This window comes from Mchenga conophoros, linkage group LG16 (assembly GCF_057382185.1).
Source record: "Mchenga conophoros isolate Kocher_MC1m ecotype Shallow Benthic linkage group LG16, M_conophoros_male_GT1.1, whole genome shotgun sequence".
Classification (NCBI taxonomy): domain Eukaryota; kingdom Metazoa; phylum Chordata; class Actinopteri; order Cichliformes; family Cichlidae; genus Mchenga; species Mchenga conophoros.
In genome coordinates this window covers 37832866-37857914 of record NC_140541.1, presented here as the reverse complement: position 1 = coordinate 37857914, position 25049 = coordinate 37832866, and the positions used below count along the sequence as shown (strand labels likewise).

The window sequence follows — 25049 nt, the reverse complement described above, 5'->3', positions numbered from 1 at the left end:
CAGTCACATTCACACTGTTATGAACACTTAAAGGCTGGACTTTCCATCAGACTGAAGCCTTTTTCCATATTGTGTGGTTTTTATGATGGTGTATCCATGTTCTGGAGCAGTTTCACATACTGTACAGAAACACAGTGTTGTGCTGTGTCACAGGTAACAGCAGTATGCATCTGACTGTGGCTTCTATAAAGGGGATGTGACCAAAATTATTATCAGATTCCATCTCAGTGTGCAGGAGACATAACAGTTTTTATTGTCTGCAGACGGAGTACGTTTACTTTCCTAACCTGAGAGATAACAACGTGAGGATTAAAGTCCTCAGCTTGTAACTCAGAAAAGTTTTTTCCTACGTTTAGATAAAAGTACGTGTCCCGAGCTGTTTGCCAGACTAATCAGGAATCTGTACCGACGACTGCTCTGAAGGTCTTTCCTGTCCTTGCCTGGCACGCCGCACGCATCGCCGGTTCTGGGTCACCGTCCGCTCTCTGGTCAGGAGAGACGATCCTGATGCCAGCCGTCGTCCGACGAGGCTTGTCGCTTGTTCAGACAGGACATGTAGCTTTTTGAGCCAAGCAGAGAATTATTTTTGGGGAAACGTGTCTTAGTTGCAGCACGCTGTGCTGGAGCATTTTTAAATCACTTTCAGCTCCACAGAAAGTTTTATTCCCGTGCTTTCCCCTGGCTTTCAGTGTAATCATAGTATGAATGATGATAATGTGATGCAATTCTGGTCACCGTGTAATTTAACAAAGCAAGTCTTTATAACGGGACCTCCTCCTCTGCTCTGCACCCTAACGAACGGTCCACACCCTGCTCTGATGGCTGTCGGGGGGGATGATGTAAGGGGGATTTTTATAGGGGATGGTGAAACAGGTCGACATCTCTGCACTTGTCCCTCAGTCATGTGAATCACATTATATTTATCTGTGTGTGTGTTTCAGAGGCCAGTAAGCTGGTAATGTCGTATGTGGCAGCGGTGTGTGGGAAGGGCCACGAGGTGAATAAGGTCAAGGAACAGCTGCTGCAGTCCAATCCCGTGCTGGAGGGTGAGTGAAGATGCCCAAGCTGCGTCCCAATTCAGGAGCTGGGTTGTCTGAAGTTCACGTTTGGAGGGTGGATGTGTGTTGAGGGGTTGCCAGAGCTGCTCTAATTCAAGAGATCTTCAAAGTGCAGCTGAGAAAAGCAGCTTTCTTTACTCGGCGTTTAGGAAACGAGAAGACTGTGCAGGATATTTGCAGCCCGACTGTAAATGCACTGCAAACCGCTGCATGAGAGCGTTTAATGATGGTCTTTGATATTTTGGCTTGATTTCCAAATGCACAATACACCAAAACAAAAATGCAAAGCTCCTGGCAGTTAGTCACACAACCTACAAAACATTTCTTTTAGCTAGCTTAGCTAATCTGTAAACACAGATGATTATATAACCATGGAAATGTAATCACAGGCAAGTTAACTCATCCGCAAAATAACTTTAGGGATCTTATAAATACTGTATAATACACTTTTTTATTTTCTTAGCTAAACGGGACGCTACACACACACACACACACACACTCATTCCCACAGCTCAGTTCTGGCACACAAACAGCTGTATTTTAATTGGGGGCAGTGGACAGGAAATGCCCATGAATGATGAAGCTGTATGCCCGGGTTGCTGCAGAAAACCCCGCACATCTGCAAGAGTTTAGCTCACGTCAGTCTAATTGCCCTAACACTGAGAAGGGGGAAAGGGAACAGAGTCACGCTTAACACGACGGATCCGTCACGCTCGCGCTCTGCGACACGATACGCGTTGGTTTCGTTCTTTGTCGCCCTCGGTTTCTTTTCATTTACGTCTCTTTATCTTCCTCCAGCCCTCTCCTTCCCCGTCCTCCTCTCCCTCTGGCTGCCATTGTGCCAGACTAGCAGCCCACACATTCACAGCAACCGCCGACTTAAATGCACATTAATCAGCTGTTATCAGCAATTAAGCAGTTATGCTAATAGCGCTGTGATGCGTGACACGTTAATGGCATCTTTATGTAGAAATGTGGTGTGAAGCCAATGGAAAGGTCGTAGCAGGGAGATGTTCTGAAAGGCCTGATTGTGCACGAAACACAAAGTTGTTTGTGTCAAAAATGAATATTTAATGAACCCTTTAGTTACGTTTATTTACAAGCAGGAGCCCGCATTGAAGCACTTTTTGAACGTGGCGTGACATCAAGGTTCAGCCCGCCCTAAGCCTGCAAAGCCCTGGTGCTTTGCTTAATCCACCCAGAATTATGGGGCCTCATCAGTACAAATGGCTTTGACATCCAGGCCATGTATGATTGACAGCTAGCTGGACTCTGGCACGAGGTTAGGGATCATTATGAAGGTTTTGAATATTCTTAATGGCCTCTCTGCAATGCATCGGCGGTAACTTTACTCTGAGGTTATTTGCACAAGCTTTGCATTATTTGTAAAGCTTTCTGAATCCATTAGTTTAATTATTTGTGTCTGATTTTTCTTTTTTTCCTCTCTTCAGCTTTTGGAAATGCCAAAACTGTAAGAAATGACAACTCTTCCAGATTTGTAAGTATGCAGGACGAGCTTCTGTGGTTTGGAAAAATGATCTCGTGACACACATTCTTTTTCAGAAAGCTTTTGTTTCTTGAATACTTGGTGTGCATGTCCTGTGTGCTTATACTGTTTGTGTTTATGGCAACATTACTCCAGAACGTGTTTTCATGCATGTGAGGTAGTTTGACTATCATGCATGTGAATATGTTTTTTCAAATACAGGTGATATTTCTTGGTGTCCTCCCTGTGTTCCCATGTAATCTGAGACCCTGGATCTTCCCAGTAGACGGGTCCACACGCCCCCTCAGTCTGAGCAGGCTTTGCACATTTGATATAGTACATGTGCACATGCCTCAGGAAATGCTCTTTACATAAAGCGAGCAGGACGAGGCCTTTCACCTACACTGCGCCGCCCGTTCCTCTGCGTCTCGTATCTCTCTGAATCTGATTGTTGGAAAAGCAGGAGAAATTTAATGCCTATCTCTAACATAGGTCTGGCGTCATAAGGGTGATTAAGTAGCTGCTTTGGTCCTTGGAGACACACACACACACACACACACACACACACACACTGCAATTTCAATGTTACAATGTTACAATGTAACAATGTAACTGCAGTTGTAACATTGCCTTTGTTTTCCTCAAACTGCCCAGTTCAGTATTTTGGGGACGTCTGATCTCCTGTGATTTCCATCGCTGTTCATTTCTAAATGTTTCTAACATGAATGTTTAGTTAGCTGCAGTTTCTTCAAAGAGAAAAAGTCACTTCATCTTAGCAGCTGGCAGTCCATCCCAAAAAAGTCTATTTCAGTAACACCCCAGCCCCCCAGGACTGAACTTTGTTCTCCTTCTTGTGCCTGACGCTCGATTATTGTAAAAGAAAACGATTCTCCCAGCGTGTGCCAGCTCGCAGGCGAACTGCCAACCTACCTGTCGTGTCCCAGTTTTTGTGTCACCGTGCACACGGTTTTTAATCATCCGCCTACTTTTAGATGGCAGCACATGCCGGTGCACGGACATGCAGTTGTAGCGGTGAGCGTTATAACGGATTATGACCCTGATCTGTTTATATTTAGCTAACCTTCGCAGCAACCTCAGGCCCGCTCACCAGATATCAGCTCATCAGAGCGCCATCAGTTGATCAGAAAACTATAAGTCAAGCTGGCTCTTCATTTTGCTGAGTGCAGCAGGCTTATTGAGTTTGGCTAAAACCCATTTACCAGCAGAGCTTGGCCTGTTCAGAGGAGCTGTCGGCTATTAATACATCAGAGGAGGGAAAAAGCCCAAACACAGGACTCTCTGTCTCAACTTCCAGGTTTCAGAGAGAGTCAGAAAAAAGGCCTGAATGTCATTTTTTAAAAAGAGGTCACGCCTCCCTGTTATCTTTAGGTGCTCGGAGTCCTTACACTTCTCCGACCGACTGAATCTATACGACGTTTTTAAAAATAGACAATGGCAATAAAATCTAACTGCTGCTCTTTGACCCTCAGGGAAAGTACATGGACATTGAGTTTGACTTCAAAGGAGATCCCCTGGGCGGAGTCATCAGTAACTGTGAGTAATAAAATGGAAAGAAAGCTTCTTTTTTTTCCCTGATTGATATTTTAAATATTTGTAAATCACATTCCTCCGAAAACGCCGTCATTCCAGCCTCGTCTTTCCCCCCTCGGCTCCTTGGCAGTGTTTTGGTTTGATCTCGCCTCTGTTCACATTGTTTTGTCTGAGCTGGTTTCCCCGGCAGAGGTCACAGAAACAAAGACGGAAGCTGACAGCCGAGGCACAAATGAACCTCTGTCTGCTCGCCTGAGTCAGTCAGACACAAAGATGGTCTGTGAGAAGCAGCTGCTGACATGTGACTTGGTCAGACCGAGCTGGCTAGCTACACGGCTGCTCTTCCAGGCCTGGATGGATTCCTGTCTGCTCATTATGTTTTAGACGAACCTCCTCTGAGCCTTCGCTGCTTCCTACGGCCGAGAATAGCTGGTTATGATTTATGAGAAGTTCTCAGTAGCGTTGGTAATGATAGTGGGGAGACATTTTTGGCATGCCTTTAGTCACAACATAACACAATATTGTTCCCGCACGGATGCTTGAATGTGTGTTTGCTTATCTGAGGCTGAGGGAACATTAAATAAACGCTGTTCAGGAGGCTTTGCAGCAGAAAGTGGAATCCTTCCTTCTCTTCAAAGTAAAGCTGAGTACTGAGTGTGGCTGGACATGGCTGTGCTCAGGTCACTTCGCTGCCCTGCCCCTGTGTCTGTCTGTGATGGAGGAACTGGTTTTCAGTGGCTTGTCTTGTCCTCTCTGTATCTTTAATCACAGCTCTGTATTGCTGCTGACAGCCACTCAGTTGTGGATGTTGTATTATTGATGTGCAAGCTCTCAATCCGCTGCTAACCCCGACAGCCCCGGGGCTGCAGCGACCTCTAGTTTGGTGCTTGCAGTGGAGCCACGACCACAGATCTGTGAGTCGGTGTTTAAACAGCCTTAAGTGCTGAAAATTGCCAAAAGCCGTTTTTATTTCCTTCTGATTTTTGGTCCCGGTCACTGTGGTCAGTTTGTTCCCCAGACTCTTCACTTGAGTACAACACCAACTCTTCAAGTTTCCTAAAATAAGCTGTTTTTTAAAAATAGACAAATTGAATGCTTATTCAGCCGGTGATGTTGCTGAGCAGCACAGTCGGGCTTTAATTAAATCGTACTCCTCCTGATGTGGTGAGAGGATGATGGTCCCTCTTTAATCAGGTGCACTCGGTTCCAGCCCCGGAGAAAGGGCTGACGTCTGATATCATTCGTGGGGTTTCTTCCTGTGGTGTTTGCACACAGAGATAATTACCAATATTGGTTTGGTCACCTTGGAGACTGAAAAAACCATCGCTGGACGAGGATCCCAGTCGAGCTCTATAAATACAGACCGGGCAGCTTTAATTCCTGAGGCTCGGCTCGATATTTACTGCTGGGGGCACCTGAGAGTGGCAGCAGAAGGATTTCCTGTGCAGGCTTCTGGTTCGTCTTTGTGTGTCATTGTTTCCTTTTGTTTTTTCTTTCTTTCTTTTTTTAGATCTGCTCGAGAAGTCACGTGTGGTGAAGCAGCCGAGAGGCGAGAGGAACTTCCACGTCTTTTATCAGCTTCTGTCTGGAGCCTCAGACGACACGCTCAGTGAGTAAAACTGCTGGAAAAGCTGGTCGAATGGTGACCTGGACAGGAACGTAGAGCTGCCGGGATCAATGCCACTTTGAGAATCAGGAGAAAGACCTCAGAATGTGCACGTCTCTGGATGCTCGCAGTATGAATTAAAAAAATAGGCCTGATGTTCTGCTTACTGTTACGTTTACCGTGTGTATACTAAATGTGCCAATCCCCCCATGCAGCTGCATGAACACATGGCTAACGCATTAATAAGTCGCCCTTCCTGCCTAATAAACACCACGAGAACAAAGAGAGTGAAACCCACTCGCTCTGTTTGCGTTTCTGCTGCGAGGGGCCATTGTTTAATGTTCTTCACAAAGGAGAACAATATAATGGTCATTGACCCCAGAGCGCACACATCACTGAGGCTCTAGCTGTTGTTAATACTGCTATGAATGAAATCTGACACATGCACCCAGAAGAGGATTTCTCTACTAAATGACAGGGAGGCCTTTAAAGAGGGCAATCTGATCTTCCAGCATGATGTTCACAGCAGCAGCTCAGTGTTTGAATACACCGTGTCAGAACTGAAGGAGGGCAATACCCCAGGGCTTAGACACATTTTTCTAAAATTTCTAAGGCAACACCATCAGTTGTGTTTCTTTAAACGGGAATTGAATTCAGCATCTTCTATCGGCTCACAGAGCTGTGCTGGATTTTATGGGGCAGCTGGCAGGAGTGTAGTTACGCTGCATGAGTCTAAATGACAACCACATGGTTTGTGTGTCACAGGGAAGCTAAAGCTGGACCGGGACTTTAGCAAGTACAACTACCTGAGCCTGGACTCTGCTGCGGTCAGCGGACTGGACGATGCGGCTAACTTCAGGACAGTCAGAGTGAGTAGAGCGCATACGTGTGTCCGTATGACTGGTGGAGCCCGACGCTGCGCCTCACCCTCGTGACGTTTGGCACAGACTTTCCTCTCTGCGGGATTTCTGTTAACTCGGTGTGGCGCGGCAGAGCGAGGAGGCGGTCTGATTGCCCTGTTATCTCCACGGCAGAACAAACGAACAAACGTGCTTTGGCGTCAGTATTGCTGGCTGTGTAAACACTTCACGCCAGCGGCCTTCCCACCTGTTGCAAAACCAGGTGAACTTTGATCTTGACGGTGGATTAAAGACTGGTTTGTATTGATTAAACACAGGAAAAACTCCAAAAACAGAGAAAGCCACGGGAGAAAAGAGTTTCCTCTTATTGAAGCTCTGCACAAATATGTGCTATTTTGTCTTTGCGCGTCTTCTCAGCCTTATTGATGGTAACACAGAGGATGTTGTGTCTGGGAGAAGTGCTCTGCTATCTCCTGTGCTGTGTCATTAGGCCTGTTTCAGCATGCTTTGCTCAGCTACTGTAGAAGCCCCTACAGCCTGCTCTGTCACTCTCTACTGTACTCATTCCCCCTCCTCACATCCTGCTTCTCATCGACTCCCACAGAGTTTTTAACGCTGTTCCTGCTGCAGCTGCGTTTCTCCACAGGAAGCACGAGACGACATTCCCTCCACACAATGACGCCGCCACACGGAGCTTTCTTTTCTTAAATGTTTATTTGTTGATGTTTGATTAAATGTTTGCGATTCATGAATTCTCCATCATCGGTCGTCACCGTTCACCGCTCTGTGTCTGTGATCCAGGAAGAGGAAGTTTGACTGTAATATGATGGACCGGGATTCCGTTAAAGAGATTTAAATATTCAAATTCATGATTTCAGGTGTTATGATAGCTTGTGCTGATATGTTTGATAGGATTTTGCTTTATATATATACAGTGTGTACAAGTTTGAGTGGATTCCACAAACCAGTGAGAAGACTAGATGTGTCTTTTTAATAAACTCATTGTGAGAGCACTGATCACAGAGCAGTGATATACACAACATTATCAGCACCTATTGTGTTGGTCCTCCTGACTCATCGAGGTATGGACTCCGCCCCTGAAGGTGTGTTGTATCTGGACCCAGATGTAGGTCCTGTAAGTCCTGTATGCTGTGAGGTGGGGCCTCCACGTGTGGGTCCAGCACATGGCTCGACTGGATTGAGATCTGGGGAATTTGGAGGTCAAGTCAACTCCTCAAACTGGCTGTTGTGCTCAAACCATTCCTGAACCATTTCTGACTTGTGGCACATTATCCTGCTGAAGAGGCCACAGCCATCAGGGAGCACTGTTCCCACGAAAGGGTGTAGATGATGTGCAACAATGCTTAGGTAGATGGTACGTGTCAAAGTAACATCCACATGGACGCAGGACACAAGGTTTCCCAGCAGAACATTGCTCAAAGCGTTACACTGCCCCTGCTGGCTGGCCTTCTTCCCATAATGCATCCTGATGTACCAGATGTTCATCACTTACCTGGGGAACAACCACCCAGCCATCCACGTGCTTCATCAGACCAGCCCACCTTCTTCCATCGCTCTGTGGTCCAGATCTGATGGCCACATGTCCAGTGTTGGTGCTTTCAGCAGCAGACAGCATGGAGACCCTGTCAGGTCTGCAGCTCCACACACAGCAACCTGTGATGCTCTGTGTTTTCTCACCTTTCTATCAGAACCAGCATGAACGTTTTCTGCAATTTGAGCTCATCTGTTGGACTGAAGAGCTGCTGTGGGAGTAAAGGCTGACCATAAGGGAGTCTTGGCCACCCATGAGCCCATCACTGGTTCAGCTACCTTGGATCACTGACCCCTGCAGATCAGGAACACCCCACAGGAGCTGACCCAGTTCTATCAAACGCTCCCAAATCCTTACGCTTGAAAACGATTCCTGCTTCTAACATCAACTTTAAGGACAAAATGTTCCCCCTCTCTGACACCTCCCGCCTGCTAACAGAGGCCATGATGAAGATATAATCAGTGCGATTCACTTTACCTGTCAGCTGTCAGGATGTTCTGTGTGATGTTTGTAGGTGTTCCCCTCTGCACCAAGTTGCAGGAACGTCGGTGCCTTAGTGACGTTGTTTCTGTCTTTTCCCTCTTCTCGCCCTCTTCCAGAACGCCATGCAGATCGTGGGCTTCATGGAGGACGAGGTGCAGTCGGTGCTGGAGCTGGTGGCAGCTGTGCTGAAGCTTGGCAACATAGAGTTCAAGCCAGAGTCGCGCTGCAACGGCACCGACGAGAGCCGCGTCAAAGACAAAAATGGTGGGCTTGGTGCTGCTGCGCCTTCATCCGACATATTTTACACGGTTTTGTTTTTTTATTCACAGGAGTTATTGTGAATATTTTCTCCTTTCATTTAACCCTTTTGACCCACTGCTCACTGGGCCTGGTCCAGAGTCACCGTCCCCTGTTGGCAGCTTGTTGTCCTCAAACAATATTTGTGTTATGATTTGCGTGACAAGAGTTTCACCCTCACAGCTGCTGTTTTTAGGGAAATCATTCATTTGCATTTTTCCCTCAGTGAGTCTTGGACAACCGTGCTTTCCTCTTTTTTTCCCCACATTTGAATCAAAGACTGCATTGTTAATAATCAGCTGCAACGTGTTATTCAGATGAGTCCTCTGTTTTTGCTTTTCCCTCGACTCTGCCGGTGGGAACACCTCATTGTCGGGAATAAAACCCAAACGCTGAGGAGGTTACGAGGGTTGATTCTTCCTCCTTACAGCTTCCTTACGACGTTACCCTCTGATTCGAATCAAATGTAGAATAAGAACCATCACAAGATGAGACCTGATGTCTGCAAAAGCATTTTCTGCGTGTCTTAATCCGTTTTCTGTGGCTACTTTGCAGATTTGAAGGAGATGTGTGAGCTGCTGGGGATCGAGCAGTTGGTGCTGGAGAGGGCGTTCAGCTACCGCACAGTGGAGGCTAAAATGGAGAAAGTCTCCACGACGCTGAATGTGGCCCAGGTCAGAGGCAGACTGGCATCTCTTTCACCTGCTTATTACACACACACACACACACACACACACACACACACCAAAGGGCCATTTCTTCCCGTTGACTTGCTTTACTGGCTGCCGACTCTGTGCCACTTCTACATGACAACGTCTGCATTATACATGTGCAGTATTCCTCCTGGAAATTCAAATGTAGGTCATATTTTCGAGGTTAGTGGGTTCATTCAGACTCTTCATATAACATTAATGCTGCAAACATGGGCCCTGCGTGCCCAGAACAGACGAGGAAAGGGTTTATTAGCCTGACTTTATAATCCTCATATTTCTGCTCATGTATGGCCGCTGCTCTGTTTCCTTTGAATCAGTGTAGCCACGATAGCTTTTTTTAAGGAACAAGTTTAGTTAAATTCTGCAGATATGTAATAAAATGAATCGTTGCCGATTCTGCTGGTTCGCTTTATTGTCGCTTCATCATTAACAGTGTCTTCATTCACAGGCCTACTATGCCCGAGATGCCCTTGCCAAAAATCTCTACAGTCGCTTGTTTAGCTGGCTGGTTACCAGAATCAATGAAAGCATACAAGTAAGCGATGTCAGGCATCTTTTTAATTTATTTATTTAGACTGACAAAACTCCACTGCTGTACTTTATTCCTAATGGTACCAATATTGTGTCCCTGCAGGCACAAACTAAAGCTCGGCACAAGGTCATGGGCGTCCTGGACATCTACGGCTTTGAGATATTTGAGGTGAGACAAATAGCAGCTCAGACCAGCCTTTTTTTATCCTGACAGGCCACAAGGACACAGTCGGACCATCCAAACATTTTTATTACAAGGAAAAGAATTTTGCCCTCGGCTGTTTGCGTGCATGTTTTGGTACCTGTGTGGAGCCTGTCGGCAGAAACGTAGAGCTGATAAAACCACACTGAGATCAGATTAGTTCAGTTTTTGTTGTTGCTCCTGGAGTTGAAATTATTTTTGTGGAAAAGTGGTTTCAATTCTCAAAGTCTGCATTTCACAGCAGGAAAATAGCCTTTGCACACTCTGCACGTCGTATTCATGCTGTTGTTACACAATCAAAGGTGATTCTGATTCTCAGCATTAACATCACATATTACAGCGAGACGTAGAACAGACGGCTCCATTTATGCTAACTGTATACAAAGTAATGCACCAAACGCCACATAGACAGCAGTGCATGTAAACATGTGACAGAGTTTGAACAGAATGACGGCTTTAAGTTTCTTTGTTGTGATGCACGATGCCCCCCGATCATGTCTTGCTCCTATCCCTGCTCGTTCACCCCACTCACTCTCGAGTCCTTCCTCTCCTCTCGTTGTTGTTGTGTCTGGGTCACCAGAATGGAGTAAGTAACACCTGCACCTGTTTGCTGTGGCCGCGAGCATGCTGTGATCTAAACTCCTTAATTCACCTCCCCGTTAAGGACGATTCAGGGCTCCTCGTGTGCAGCAGAGCCACGCGGCTGACAGGAGGCTGGACAAGCCAAAGTCACAGTCTGCTTAAGTCAGTTCAGTCAGTACACTTAACAGCAATGCACTCTAATGCAACAGGCCTGCAGTGAAGCCTACATGTATAACAGTTATGTGAAGAATGTGAAGCTCTCGGCCTTATTGCTTGTTGCACTAACAGGTGTTTCTATTATTAATATTAATGAGTGTAGAATTAAATGCTTTCTTAGAACGATCAGGTGTTTCAATAAGACTGAAAGCTGATTGCTGAGTCTTTATTTGGCTCCAGTTTTTAAACAGGATAACAGAAAGTGATTAGTTTAAAAATGGATCGTTATTTTGGAGAGATGAAAATGTATTTACTTTATTTATATCATGCTGATATTTGACACAGACCGTACCAACTTTAGCTCGCAGCATATTAAAAGCATCATAAAACGATCGTGTGTTAAATTTTAGTTTAAACAAAATAACATGGTCAACATGTCAGTTACTGAGCTTCAGAGGAACATTGTTCATCTTGGCTAAATGTTTATTATTCAAACGTGGAACCATTGATGAAAGTCTGTGAACATGAAGGCATTTTTATTATGTCCTTGAATGAATATTAACCACTTGTCATAAAAACATTGACTGTAGATAAAATAGTTTTGGTTTCTTTTACATGTTTCAGCCACGCATCTGCTGCCACTTTGGAGCCGACGTGTGTGTGTGTGTGTGTGTGTGTGTGTGTGTGTGTGTGTGTGTGTGTGGACAACCTTTTCGTTTCTCAGTAAAAGGAAATTGTTTTAAAAACTGCTCCACTTGTACGTGTGGATCCTATTTCCTGGTCACTGAGAACCTCGGTTTGTCCTCTTCTCCGAGCTGTTGGACTAAACTGTCTTTGAACCTCTAACCGTAGCAATAAATGTTAACCTAACCCAGTGTGCCAAGAAGCATGACTCACCACTAAACACCGTCATGATTGACGACAATAATAAGTGAATGCTGTGGGGATTAAAAGTGGTCGAGGCTGTTATATAGTCAACGCTCCATCAATGTTTAATGAAATCTAATCCAAGACAGTTCACAGGAACGTGTTCTGATAAGAATTTGTCATTATCTGGTATTATTACAACCTTCCTGGTATCCATTTTTCAACGTCCAGATTGATTAGGTGTGTGCTCAGTCGGAGAATGAGTTAGCAAATCCTCAGAAGGCGCGAGCTGCTGTTCAAACTTATTATCACTGGTGTCATTTCAGAGGTACGGTAAGTGTCAGTGCGTGCAGCGACATCAAGTGATGCTGGGTTACAGTCATGCTTTACTCTTCGTTTTCTAAAAGCAGCTGTGCAGCTGTTGAGGATATGAATTCACTTTCAGGATGCGCAGGTGCAACCGTACTTTTTAATAAAACACAACAGGAAATTATCTTGGAAAAGTGAATTGAACAGACAAATCCAGTGGAAATGGATATGAAGGATGAGTCTCAGTTAGCCAAGAGAAGAAGAAGCTGAAGCAGATTTGACAGATAAGCTTTTAATACAATGAAAGATGAGATGATCCTTCAGACGTAGATTCCTGAAGTGTAGTACTTACAAACAGCTGGATGTTGGATATCCAGATATGTCGATGGTCCACCTGTCCTACCTTCTTCTAACCTGTTATTAAGCCACTCAGCAGACCGTTAGTGGCAGGAATTCTCTGAAATGCAGATGAACCAACACATTAACAGAAGTCTGACTGTTTTTCTCCTCCTGGTGCTACACCCACAGGACAACAGCTTTGAGCAGTTCATCATCAACTACTGCAACGAGAAACTGCAGCAGATCTTCATCGAGCTGACCCTGCGTGAGGAGCAGGAAGAGTATGTCAGAGAGGTGAGCGTGTGAATGGTGAACTCTGGGATTCAATTCAATTTTATTTATATAGCGCCAAATCACAACAAAAGTCACCTCAAGGCGCTTCATAGATACAGAGAAAAACCCAACAATCATATGACCCCCTATGAGCAGCACTTTGGCGACAGTGGGAAGGAAAAACTCCCTTTTAACAGGAAGAAACCTCCAGCAGCACCAGGCTCAGGGAGGGGCGGGGCCATCTGCTGCGACCGGTTGGGGTGAGAGAAGGAAGACAGGATAAAGACATGCTGTGGAAGAGAAGAGAGACAGCCAAAGATTATTAATAACAAATAATTAAATGCAGAGAGGTCTGTGAACACATAGTGAGTGAGAAAGGTGACTGGAAAGGAAAACCTCAGTGCATCATGGGAATCCCCAGCAGCCTACGTCTATTGCAGCATAACTAAGGGAGGATTCAGGGTCACCTGGTCCAGCCCTAACTATATGCTTTAGCAAAAAGGGAAGTTTGAAGCCTAATCTTGAAAGTAGAGATAGTGTCTGTCTCCTGAATCCAAACTGGAAGCTGGTTCCACAGAAGAGGGGCCTGAAAACTGAAGGCTCTGCCTCCCATTCTACTTTTAAATACTCTAGGAACAACAAGTAGGCCTGCAGAGCGAGCTGTGCTGTGCAGGCCTACAGCTGTGCAGAATCTGCATCACTCTACGTGTTGGCGCTCTGCACACCTTTGTTGCGCTGGCGGCTTGGCGCTCGGCGCTCATCTGTTTAAGCTCTACAAGCCTCGCCCTTTGACCAGACGCATTATTACTTCACGTGTGTCTCTGTCATGAAAACCCTCTTCATTTATTCCCTTCACGTCTTCCCTCTGTGGATTCTTGGGGACGGAAATGGTCTTCCGCTCCGGCGAGAGTAAACACTCCCCGCTGCGGGCCTTTAGGCTCTGTTTGTTTTCCGAGCTCTGTGTATGAGTGCAGCGGTAGTGACCCCCACGCCACTTCCCTACTAACACCACCACCAATGATATTCCACTCCTGGCCTCTCTCCAGTATACTGCATGGGAAAATACCGCAGTGCTGGAGCAAGAAGGGAGGATTACCAATCAGGAATGCGGCCGGCCACCCGTCAGTTTAAGCTATGCCTCCTGTGCATCCGCCCCTCCCCCCTCCAAAATATCTGTCCAGTTGCTTACCCCGACCTAGGTTACCAAGCCGGTAGTAGCTATGAAGTTGATGGCTGCTAAAAAAAAATTTCAAGGCCCAGTGAACCTTTCTGAGAGGGCAAGATTGAAAGTGTTCCTCCTTTGAGTCTCCAAAGGGACTCTGGCCTCGACGTGAGGCAGACGGAGCCTGTAGGACATAACATCAAAGCACCGAGGACAATTATGTCTTCAGAACTGATGGAAACGCATCGGTTTATCCTGATTAAATCATTTTCAATAAACGCACTCGAGTTCAAGATGAAAGAAACAAGATCTGTGACCAACCCAAGTCTCTTTGTTTTTTCCTTCCCGGAGCATTTGTTCTCATTACGCCCATGTAAATATTAAGTGCTGCAACATGTGTCTCTGTAATTGCAGCACATGAATACTTGGTAAAGGCGATAGATGAGGTGCACGCTGAAAATGCACGTGCTGTGCTGAGCTCTCCCACATGCAGCGTACATCAGTCTCTAAAATGTACACAAATGTCTGTATACCTCTGCTTATGCATTTGTTACAGGGCATCGAGTGGACCAACATTGAATATTTCAACAATGCCATCATCTGTGACCTGATTGAGAACGTAAGTCCTGTGTCTGTTCTTGGCTTTTCATGTTCTCCACACTTGTTTCTCTGGAATAACTGAGAAACGCTAATTTTGGTTAAATCTGGATGATTTCTCCCGCTCTGTGACTCCAGAGGTGGCGTAAACCTCCTGTGTAACCTCATGATCGGTGTTGTTATTGAAAAGCAGTTCATCATTAAAGCTGATTTTAAGTCTGACGTTGTCTTAGCAAAATGAGATGATTATCCGAGCTGTTGTGAACAGATTGTTCAGCACTGTGAAACACATGAGCCATGACAGAATAATACGTTTCTACATTGAACCCTTCAGAAGTTTGACCCTAAACCTCCTTTTGTTTGTGCCAGAATCAAAACGGCATCTTGGCCATGCTGGACGAGGAGTGTCTGAGGCCGGGGACGGTCACTGATGAGACCTTCCTGGACAAACTGAACACCATCTGTGCGGACCACCAGCACTTTGAGAGTCGGCTGAACAAGAACTCAAAGTTCCTCAACGACCACAGCCTGCCGCACAACTGCTTCCGCATCCAGCACTACGCCGGCAAGGTACCCGAGGCAGCAACAATAACAGCTGACGGATATGTTAAAAAAGACATGTTAACAAATTAATAATATAATATTATGAATTTTTGCATAGGATAAAATCAAAGTGTAAAAAGAAGTAACCACTTTGTTCAACTTGTGTATGAAAATACCTTTTTGTGAATGGCTCACTTCCCTCTGTGTATCCAGGTGCTGTATCGTGTGGAGGGCTTTGTGGATAAGAACAATGACCTTCTGTACCGGGACCTGTCACAGGCCATGTACAAAGCCAACCACAGCCTCATCAAACAGCTGTTTCCTGAAGGCAACCCAGCCAAAGTCAACCTGAAGAGACCACTAACTGCTGGATTCCAGTTCAGAGCTTCAGTGGGCACGCTGATGAGGAACCTGCAGACCAAGAACCCAAACTACATCCGGTAAATCTGATCATATCGATTACACAGAAAGAGCAGTTTGTGCTGTTTGTGATTCTCTCAAAGTTTGCTTTGAAATCATTTTCAAATAGTCCAGAGAGTACAGCCGGCCTGCTGTTACTCTCACCGTCTAGCACGGTCTATTAATCTATAAAAAGCGCACTTAAGAGCTGCTGCTGTTACTGCAGCCGGCTCTACGCACCAGCCTAATATCTGCAACTTAATTTTGCTTTCCAGCTGCATCAAGCCCAATGATAAGAAGGCATCCCACATCTTCACCGACTCTCTGGTCCGCCATCAGGTGCGCTACCTGGGCCTGATGGAGAACGTCCGTGTGCGACGAGCAGGCTATGCCTTCCGCCAGCCCTACGAGCCCTGCTTGGAGCGCTACAAAATGCTCTGCAAAAGGACCTGGCCGCATTGGAAGGGGCCTGCAAGGTAATTGTTGTTTATACCCTGAAGTGGTGACATTAGGGAATAGTTGATTAGGGGGAAAAGAGGTCTTGGCCCTGGAAGCTTGCCAGAGCAAATCCCTTCAAGTTTTCAGTGGAAAATGAGAAATGCTCCCAGGTGTCTTTAGCTAAGGCACTAAACTTGACTCTGCTCCCAGTGGAGAGTGTGTGACCAGCACTAATAGACTGTGGCTAGAGCGGTCCACTCCCAGGTGTGGCTGTGTGAATGCGAAGCAGCCGTTGCTAGAAAGTACTCGGATGACACAGAAAGAGGCAAAAGGGAAAATAATTAGGGGAGCTTGACAGCAGTTTACCCAGCAGACCATATGATCTGTATATTTAAATATGTGGTCTAAAACTCTGAGCTATAAAGCAACACTTTTGGCTGAGTTTGGTATGTGTAGATCTAAGGATAAGGAAACTGGTTCCCTCCTTTTTTCCCAGCTGTTTTCATGCATTCCTGTCCCCACTGTGTGCATATGCATGGATTCACATGCAAGTTAACTAAAGACGTGAGTGATTCCAGGGTAAAAAGGTTTGGCTGGTTCGGTCATGTTATATAAAAGCAGTGTGTCAACAGAGATGTTTTAGGTGCGTGTCGTCACAGCGAGCTTTGTTTGAAGGAAATGAAACCTTATGTTTCGGAACCACAACATGCCCAGACGTTCCCTCCTTATCTGTCTCCTCGACTCGGCCAGACTTGCAGGTTTCGTCCTCTCTGCTGGTGAAGTCACTGATTCCTATCTGCCGTCTCACACATCTGGCTCCTGATGTTTCAGCATCTTTGTATCAGCTTTGTGTGGTTTTAGTTTTCTTCTTAGTCTCCTGACATATTTCTCTGGCTGTTGCTTTCATCATGGTTTCCATCATTTCTCAAACTCCATCCTCGGCGCTCTCTTCTGTTATTCCATGAATCCGAATCCTTCTGCTGTTTCTGTCAGGTGAAAAACTAAGTACACCCCATGATTCAGCATCATGTGCAATTGTTTTCTGTGTGGTTTTCATCAGTCTCACATTGTTGTGGTGTAATTTTGGCCCACTCACCTTTGTCTGTGCAGGTCACAGTAGTCTTAAGATCCTAAACACGAGACAACTACACCTTAACTTTTTAAGACATTTAACCTCTGATCTAAGAAGCGTGTTTACTTCTGAATGAAAACGTTGAGGAACAGATGTTTGCAGGTGTTTATTCACGCGCAGCTCCCATCACGTTGACGTCTGGACTTTAAACGGCTCCCCTGTTCAGACGGCACAGGTTGAACCTTTGCAAACATGAGCTGTGCTGCCCTGTTTTTTCTTTATTTAAAAAAAGAAGAGGCTGTCGTTCCAAACAAGCCATACTTGTTCAGTCTCTTTCTAATTGTACTGTGATGAACTTCCCAGGTTAGCATGCTGAGGCCTGCAAAGCCTTTTCTCTGAGCATTGCACAACCTGACCCCGGGGTGAACTTGCTGGAACGTCCACTCCTAGGAAGATTTTGTTGACACACACCTGAAAGCTCGAACTGACACAACCTGATTTTAAAGAGTTGTTATTTTAATCAAGTGCGTTTGATTAGCAGCGCACGCCTGCGACTTATCCTCTTAATTCCTATGGAAGCAGTAAGGTTGGGACTGCACTGCAATCCTGTGAAAACTGTATATATCTGCGCTCGTGTAGTGTAGGACCCTCTTGACTTTTCTGACTTCCCACAGGGAAGGAGTGGAGGTGCTGATGGCCGACCTCCAGATTCCAACAGAAGAGATCTCTTATGGCCGCTCCAAGATCTTCATCAGAAACCCAAGAACGGTAAAATCCACTCTCTAACCTGGCGAAGCATTTATTTTTTGGACAGCTGCTCGGTATTCCTGCAGATTGGGCTGTTTTGGAGTCGAATGGTTGAAGCCGGTGTGCTCAGCTGCCTTGCTTTCTTACAGCTACATGTTTGTAAAGCAGGGTGGGCTTTGCTTGGAGCCCCCACTTCAACAATTAGCTTGTAACCACCACTCTGAGAACACATGGTTTCATTTAGCTGTCCCATATAACATGGGAAACAGGCTTCTTTCCTCTGCGCTTGCAGACTCTTCAGCTGCTCGGGCCTGCAGCGTTTGGATGGACTTTCTCCCCCACCAGCAAAAGGCCAAACAGAGCCTGGAATAACATGATCTCACACTGGGAGAATTTTTCCATAATTGCTTTTTCTATCTGATCAGCTTATCTGCTTTACATATCTACAGCTTCAAAATCACTGAAACAGAGTTCGAGCATATTTATTCTGCTCCTTAATCACTGCAGTCACACCTTTAGCTTAACTGACACCATTTTTTTATCTATACAGAAAATAGAATAGTCGCGACGTAGGTATCAGTCAAGCTCTGTGGATATATGAACAAACCCAGAAACTTCCATATGTGGCGTTATATCGACAGGCCCAGTGTTCCTGAAGGTAAAGCAGTGACTTCCTCACTAGGGCTGCCACGATTAGTCGACTAGTCACGATTACGTCGACTATCAAAAACGTCGACGACTAATTTAATAGTCGACGCGTCGTTTGAAGCTTTGTAAGATCCCAAAAGACGCAGGAATAAGTAGCAGGATTTAAGAGTGTAATAACGGACTGAAACAGAAGATGGCAGCACTGCATGTTCATGATGCCAGCTGCCGTTAAACCCCGAAGAAGAAGAAACTGTGTCCCAGAATTCATAGCGCAGCCCTGCTTAGTTTCCAACAATGGCGGCAGCTGCTTAGTTTTAATATTATTCTTATTATTCTTTCTGGGTCACAAAATAAACGTTTAACATATTTTCAGGCGAGAATGTAGCTGTGTAAACCTCAAATATCGGCTCAGTTTATCAGGACACCGCATATTTTCAAAAGCGCTCCGACGTTTTCGGAGACGTCTGTTACCCACTAGCTCGATAGCTAGCCGGGGGCTAGGCTCACTAGCGCCGTGAGAACACCGGACTCCCGGCAGATCATTTTCAAACCCACCGCCGTCTTTCACTACTCAGGTTAAATATGATATATGAGTCACTTAGATAACTTAAAAATGTTGTTTGGCTTTTTTTAGTATTTTATTTGTTCCTGAGTAAATCGGTTTGGCTGAGATTAAAGTTATAGTTTTTACACAGCTGAATAAACGTCAAGCAGACAGCTGATTATCAGAAGTGTGAGATGCTGGAGAATTTACTCCAGTGTCCTGTTATATTTTAGATAGCAAGGAGTTTATTAAACTTCACCGAAACAATCTGCAAATGTCATTAAAATTTAATAAACTATCATCTTGTCTTTATTTTTAGTTAGCACAGACCTTAAACACTTAAAGCTGTAAGCTAATGATAGTTATATAAGAGCAGATGCTGCTGGTGCAATAAGCTGTATGGTTTATGTCCAATGGATGATGAGCTGATTAGTCGACTAATCGCAAAAGTAATCGCTGACTAGCCGACTATCAAAATAATCGTTTGTGGCAGCCCTATTCCTCACACCAGTGCAATAACTGATGCGGTCTCATCCTTGAGAATAAGTCGATTATCAAAAGGTCAGTTTTATTGTCTTCCTGGAGCAGTAAACTTTTTCTCCCACCTGCACTTTGTTCTTGTCATTGAGAAATTGGTGCTTCCTCAGTTTAGACCCCCCCCCCCAAAAAAAAAAGGTCCAACTCGTAACCTTTTCCCCTCAGAGTAAACTGACTTTCCCTGACATTTTACCTTCCTGCAGATAATTTGATGATGTTGATAACATCCAGCGTTCACACAGTTTCCCAGGTGCTCTTGTCTGGAGCTCTTAATTTTCTCCTCTTCCTGCAGCTCTTTTTCTTGGAGGAGAAGAGAAAGCAGTGTCTCCAGGACCTTGCCACACTCATTCAGAAGATCTACAGAGGCTGGAAGTGCCGCACGCACTTCCTGTTGATGAAGAAGAGCCAGATAGTGGTGGCAGCTTGGTACCGCCGCTACGCTGTGAGACCCTTTAATTACACCAAAATACAAAGCGGATTAAAAACCATACTCACCGATGCATAATGACACTTTTCCATCTCACAGCAACAAAAGAAGTACCGGAACATCAAGAGTGCTACCACCATGGTTCAGTCGTACACCAGAGGCTGGCAGGTGTGCATCTGTCTTTGAATTCACTCTGTTCATTGAAAAAAGTGTAGCAGCTGTCGTGTGGAAGAAAATGAAAGTGTCTGCATGTTTCCACCAGGCCCGCAAACTTCTGCGAGAGCTGAAACATCAGAAGAGATGCGAGGAGGCAGTGACCACCATCGCAGCGTTCTGGCACGGCACCCAGGTACGGATATCAAAGAGCGAGGTGTTTGCTGTACCTTGATGGCTTCTGCAGGAGAAGCCTGCTCCTGAACGCTTCAAACTCTTTGGTTTTTTATTGTTCGCTGTGTTCTTGCCTAAAGGCTCCACAGTATTGCAAGACGGCTGTTCTTTAACAAACCTGTCCTTTAATGTTATTGCTGCTGTTTTCCTTTAATCCTGCTTCTTGTGCTGATCACACAGCTCCCACTTATCTTTTCTCCCCTGCTCCTTTTTCAACTTTCCCGTCTCGATTTTTTTTTCTCCTCCTCACATCTTTAACTTGTCTTACCGAACGCCCACCACATCCACCAGGCACGGCTGGAGCTGAGACGTCTGAAACAAGAAGTGCGGAATAAACATGCTGTGACAGTAATTTGGGCTTACTGGCAGGGAACCAAGGTATTTCCACCCAGCGATAGTGTGTTGCTGTCCCAGCTGCCATCCCTGTTCATCACGTCTTGTCCCATCCTATGCTATTCTCACCACGAAACTGCCTGATAGAGTAGCAGCCCTGCTGAATGAACCTCGGCCAGATTAACGAGCCCGACTGTTCATTTCTTCCCGTTTTCTGTTGTGTGGCTCTTAACCCTTGTATGGTGTTCGGGTCTGTGAGACCCGTTTTCAGTTTTTCTCAAAAGAAAAATTAAACAATTAATTATTTTTTCAACCTGAAATTCATTGGCTTTGGCTTATTTTCTGTGAAGAACATAAATCCGAACTAATTTTCAGTGACCTCATACTGTACCTCCCCCCACGCATTTACATTACATACAAGGTGTTCGGGTCCACTGGACCCAGGTCTAATAAAAGTGTTGAAAGTGTAGGTCCTGTGTTCCCACACTCTGTCCTCCTCCTTTCTGGTGCTGCTGATAGTGTTTTCTTCCCCTCCTGCTCCGCACAAAGTTGCAACATTGTTGAAAATTCAACTATCAACACCGTCTGCTCTTACATCTCACACATTTTACCCTCTTTCTTGAGAGATCCAAATTTTATTTTCTCATACCCTGTCCCACCTGCAAATTAGGGGCATAATACTATAAATAAGACTTTGCCAGTGTGGTTCTTTATCACAACTGATCAAGATGGCAAAAGATTATCTGCTGCGAGGGCCATCCAATTGATTTTGGAAGAGAGAGGGGCTTCTGATGATGATGTTGACAAAGAGGTTTCAGAATATTTCACATTTCTGAAAATTCAGAGTCTGACAGTGACTTTGAAGAAGAGGATGAGGTTGAGCACCATTTAGTAACAAAACGAAGACGAGCACCCCATCTGCAGCCAGCTCCAGGACCAGAACAAGCCCACCAGAAGTGAAGAAATATGGATGTCAATAACTGGTGAAATTGGATGGTGTTCTTGCCAAGAAATGAGCCACCCTGCAGAGCTGTTACTGTGATAAGCCAGGGCCAACACGGCTGACAGTTACTCATGTGCAGGACATCAAGTCTTCATTTGAGCTTTTCATCCCAGATTCCATCCAGAAAATTATTCTGGATTGCAGTAATCTAGAAGGTGTGTTTTTGGAGAGAGGTGGAAGGAGATGGACCAAATTCATCTAAGAACCCCAAAGGCCTACTTTGGGGTTCTTATCCTTGCAGGAGTTTTCAGGTCCAAAGGGGAATCCACAGAATCCCTGTGGGATGCAGAAACCGGCAAGAACCTTTCCGTGCATCAATGTCTCTGGAAAACTTCCACAAAATTTCCAGGATTATCCGATTTGATAACCGAGACGACAGACCAGCTCGACGGCAGTGAGACAAGCTAGCTGCCATCAGGACAGTGTGGGATAAGTGTGTGCACCGCCTTCCCCTGTTTTACAACCCTGGGCCTAATGTCACCATTGATGAGCAGCTGATCCCATTTAGTTGTGAAACATATTGCTTCACGTGTAAATGTGTTGTCTTTCCACTCACTCCACTTGATTACAACTGATTTTTTTTTTTTTTATAACATTTTATAAAAAAAAAACAAAGAAAAAACGAGAAGCACATTAATTCATAACTGTGATCTAACAAAGGTAAAGGGAAAAAATTAACCATGTTTACTGTTCATATGGTTTGTAATTGGGATGAAGTAAACATCTGTTGAGTAATTTAACATAAAATTGTTTGATAGTGTTAATTTGGAAAGCCAAAACTCTAGCGGGTCCAGCAGACCCATGAACACTGGCTGAGTAACAAAAATATGAACACCACACAAGGGTTAAATGTGGGATTATCTCGACTTCCCCAACTAACACGCTTAATCCGGCGTCGTAAACGGTGCCGATCGTGGCTGCGACGTGCGGCTCAGGTGTTTTACACTTTCTGTCCAGTGTGCCACACCTCTGCTGCGATCTAAAATTACTTCCAGCATATGCTGCAAACATATGCTGGAAGTAAGAAATGTACATGTTGCCACACATCTGATTATGATTGTGGTTTTTACTCTGGTTAAAGTCAAGAAGCTTCTTATTAATCGATGTGATGATGTGCAGCAGGAAGCTCTTAAAGCTCAGCCTGATTCTGCTGGCATGCAGGAAACCATTATCCTGTCAGAATGTAACAATCTCTGTTATATCGAATATTCTTGGAGGTTGTTATTAGACTAAATTACAGCCAGGCTCAAAGCATTAAGACTTTAGTGTCTTAAATCTAAACTGTGGTTCTGGCTCTTTGTTAGTTTGCACCTTTGACGCTGAAGATAATTGAACTTTCTTGCTGGACTTTATTTTGCATCATTTCATACGATATTCTTTTAAAGCTGACCACACACAGCCTCATTGTGGGGAGAGTCTCCTCGTTCGCACGTTTTCTTGTTGTTCGTCTTTGTTTATCCGCCTTTTTGCCCCTGCTGTGTCGCCTCTGCTGTCCCCTGTTTTCGGACAATTGTGTTTTGATTGCCACTGAAATTAACTTCACCCACAACTGCCACCGCTTCTCATTAGGCCCGGAGAGAGCTGCGTCAGCTGAAGGAGGAGGCGAGGAATAAACATGCCGTATCGGTCATTTGGGCTGGCTGGCAGGGCACCAAGGTATTTGGGAAGCCTGTTGACTTGATTTGCCGTGACTCTGACTTGCCGCCCTCCATCAATCCCACTCCCACCTCGTCCATAACGTGTCCATCTGCTCGACTCTTTCCAAACACTTAAGTTGTATGTAAGACATCTTATTATGGAGTCTCTCAGAGGTGGACTGCTGGCTGCTAAAGCACAGCAGTCTCACCCATGTGACCAGAATGGTTATTTTCATCTGAACCTGCCTTTGCAGTGCTGTCATTTTTCCACTGTGAGTACTAGTCAGTGAAACGTAGGCGTCCAGTCTCCATACATCACATCAGGGACTGATGTCCTATCCTGGCATTGTTTTCAGCTTCTTCCTCCGAGGTCCATGCTTCACACCGCATGCTGCCTGCTGCCTCTGCATGACTTCCTGTGTAGCTGGTGCATGTGTAGTTTTTGCATTGCTGTGCTGTTTTTTAGAAGGATGAGTTTGGATCCTCTGACCGCCTGAGATGTGACTTTTTGTTTTCTCCTTTTGCACTCAAAGTTGTCAAAGCACCAGCTCTGTTTGCCTTCCAGAAGTTCCCCAGATAAATGCTCCCATGACCCACACTTCCATATTGGTTTCTGGAGGCTGGAGAAGCAGAGCTGTAATTTTACAGTCTCTCAGTGATCACACTGTGCTTGTGTGCAGTGTGTGTGTGCGCATTTGATGTTTCTGACCTCAGGCAAAACGGTGTCTACCTCCTCTCCCTCTCATCTTCTCCTGCTTCATTTGTTCCTACTCTCTGTCTCTTCCCTCCCACCCCCGAACAGGCTCGCAGGGAGCTCAGGAGACTGAAGGAAGAGGCCAGGCGTAAGCACGCTGTCGCTTTGATTTGGGCCTACTGGCAGGGACTCAAGGTACCTCCCAGCCCCACGGCGCAGCCATCAACAAGTCTGCCACCTACTCGACACCCCTGACTTTCCTCATCCTCCTCAGGGATCTTCTCTGTCATTATCCAGGCGCTGTCCTCGTGACACTTCTTGCATTTTGTAATTTTTTTTAAAATGCAATGTATATAAGACAAGTAGTTAAGAAAAATCCATTTTAAATGGATGATTGAGGATTGGAGCTTTCTTTCCTCCTTTGAGGCTTTTAATGTTGCAGATGTCACGCAGCGGCGTCTGACTCGTATCTTCTTTTCTCTGCATCTGTCACACTAACCCATGAACGAGCACTTTTTTTCTATCCAGCAGAGTTTCTCTCTTTCTCTCTAGGTGTGTGTCCTTGTCCCTGTTGCTGGTTGTTGAAGTAAACTTGTCCATACACCATTTATTGCAGTCCTAATATTGTTTTTTTATTTTTCATCACCTCGTGCATCACAGTGCACCCATTTCCACCTCAGTTTGTAGACTTATGGTCAGACTGCTTGTTGTAACCATCACATCCTTTCAAGTAAAGTAAATGTCAACGTCCAGCAGACTGCAGTTGTTTGTCACTAACCAAACGTCAGATGTTTTTTTTCAGTGTGCTGTTTGTGTTGCACTGTCATCCTGCTGTCGGTGTGCCTCCTTCTCTTTCCAAATACACACACAGATAAGATTTAAGAACCAACTGAGTTCGTTGATTTCATCTGATCTTTTGGTGCCGTTATAGGTCCGCAGAGAGTACAGGAAGTTCTTCAGGGCAAATGCCGGCAAAAAGATCTACGACTTTACCATCCAGCGAATTGTAAGTTGGA

General features: G+C 45.2%; 1 protein-coding gene across 6 annotated transcripts in view; it reads left to right on the top strand.

The window, feature by feature from the left end:
- myo1b (myosin IB) overlaps positions 1-25049 on the top strand; it is a 53769-nt gene that overhangs the window by 25002 nt on the left and 3718 nt on the right. Inside the window, exons 5-26 of one of the 6 annotated variants that reach the window (XM_085250189.1) lie at positions 942-1046; positions 2510-2556; positions 4035-4098; positions 5606-5704; positions 6467-6570; positions 8713-8860; positions 9449-9567; positions 10055-10141; positions 10241-10306; positions 12782-12886; positions 14584-14646; positions 14994-15194; positions 15381-15607; positions 15842-16042; positions 17751-17844; positions 19845-19994; positions 20079-20147; positions 20242-20328; positions 20658-20744; positions 23272-23358; positions 24142-24228; positions 24965-25039. In XM_085250189.1, coding sequence (XP_085106315.1) covers positions 942-1046; positions 2510-2556; positions 4035-4098; positions 5606-5704; positions 6467-6570; positions 8713-8860; positions 9449-9567; positions 10055-10141; positions 10241-10306; positions 12782-12886; positions 14584-14646; positions 14994-15194; positions 15381-15607; positions 15842-16042; positions 17751-17844; positions 19845-19994; positions 20079-20147; positions 20242-20328; positions 20658-20744; positions 23272-23358; positions 24142-24228; positions 24965-25039 — 2372 coding nt within the window. The remainder of the gene's footprint in view (positions 1-941; positions 1047-2509; positions 2557-4034; positions 4099-5605; positions 5705-6466; positions 6571-8712; positions 8861-9448; positions 9568-10054; positions 10142-10240; positions 10307-12781; positions 12887-14583; positions 14647-14993; positions 15195-15380; positions 15608-15841; positions 16043-17750; positions 17845-19844; positions 19995-20078; positions 20148-20241; positions 20329-20657; positions 20745-23271; positions 23359-24141; positions 24229-24964; positions 25040-25049) is intronic. The other 5 variants (XM_085250190.1, XM_085250191.1, XM_085250192.1 and 2 more) reach the window with 5 other exon arrangements.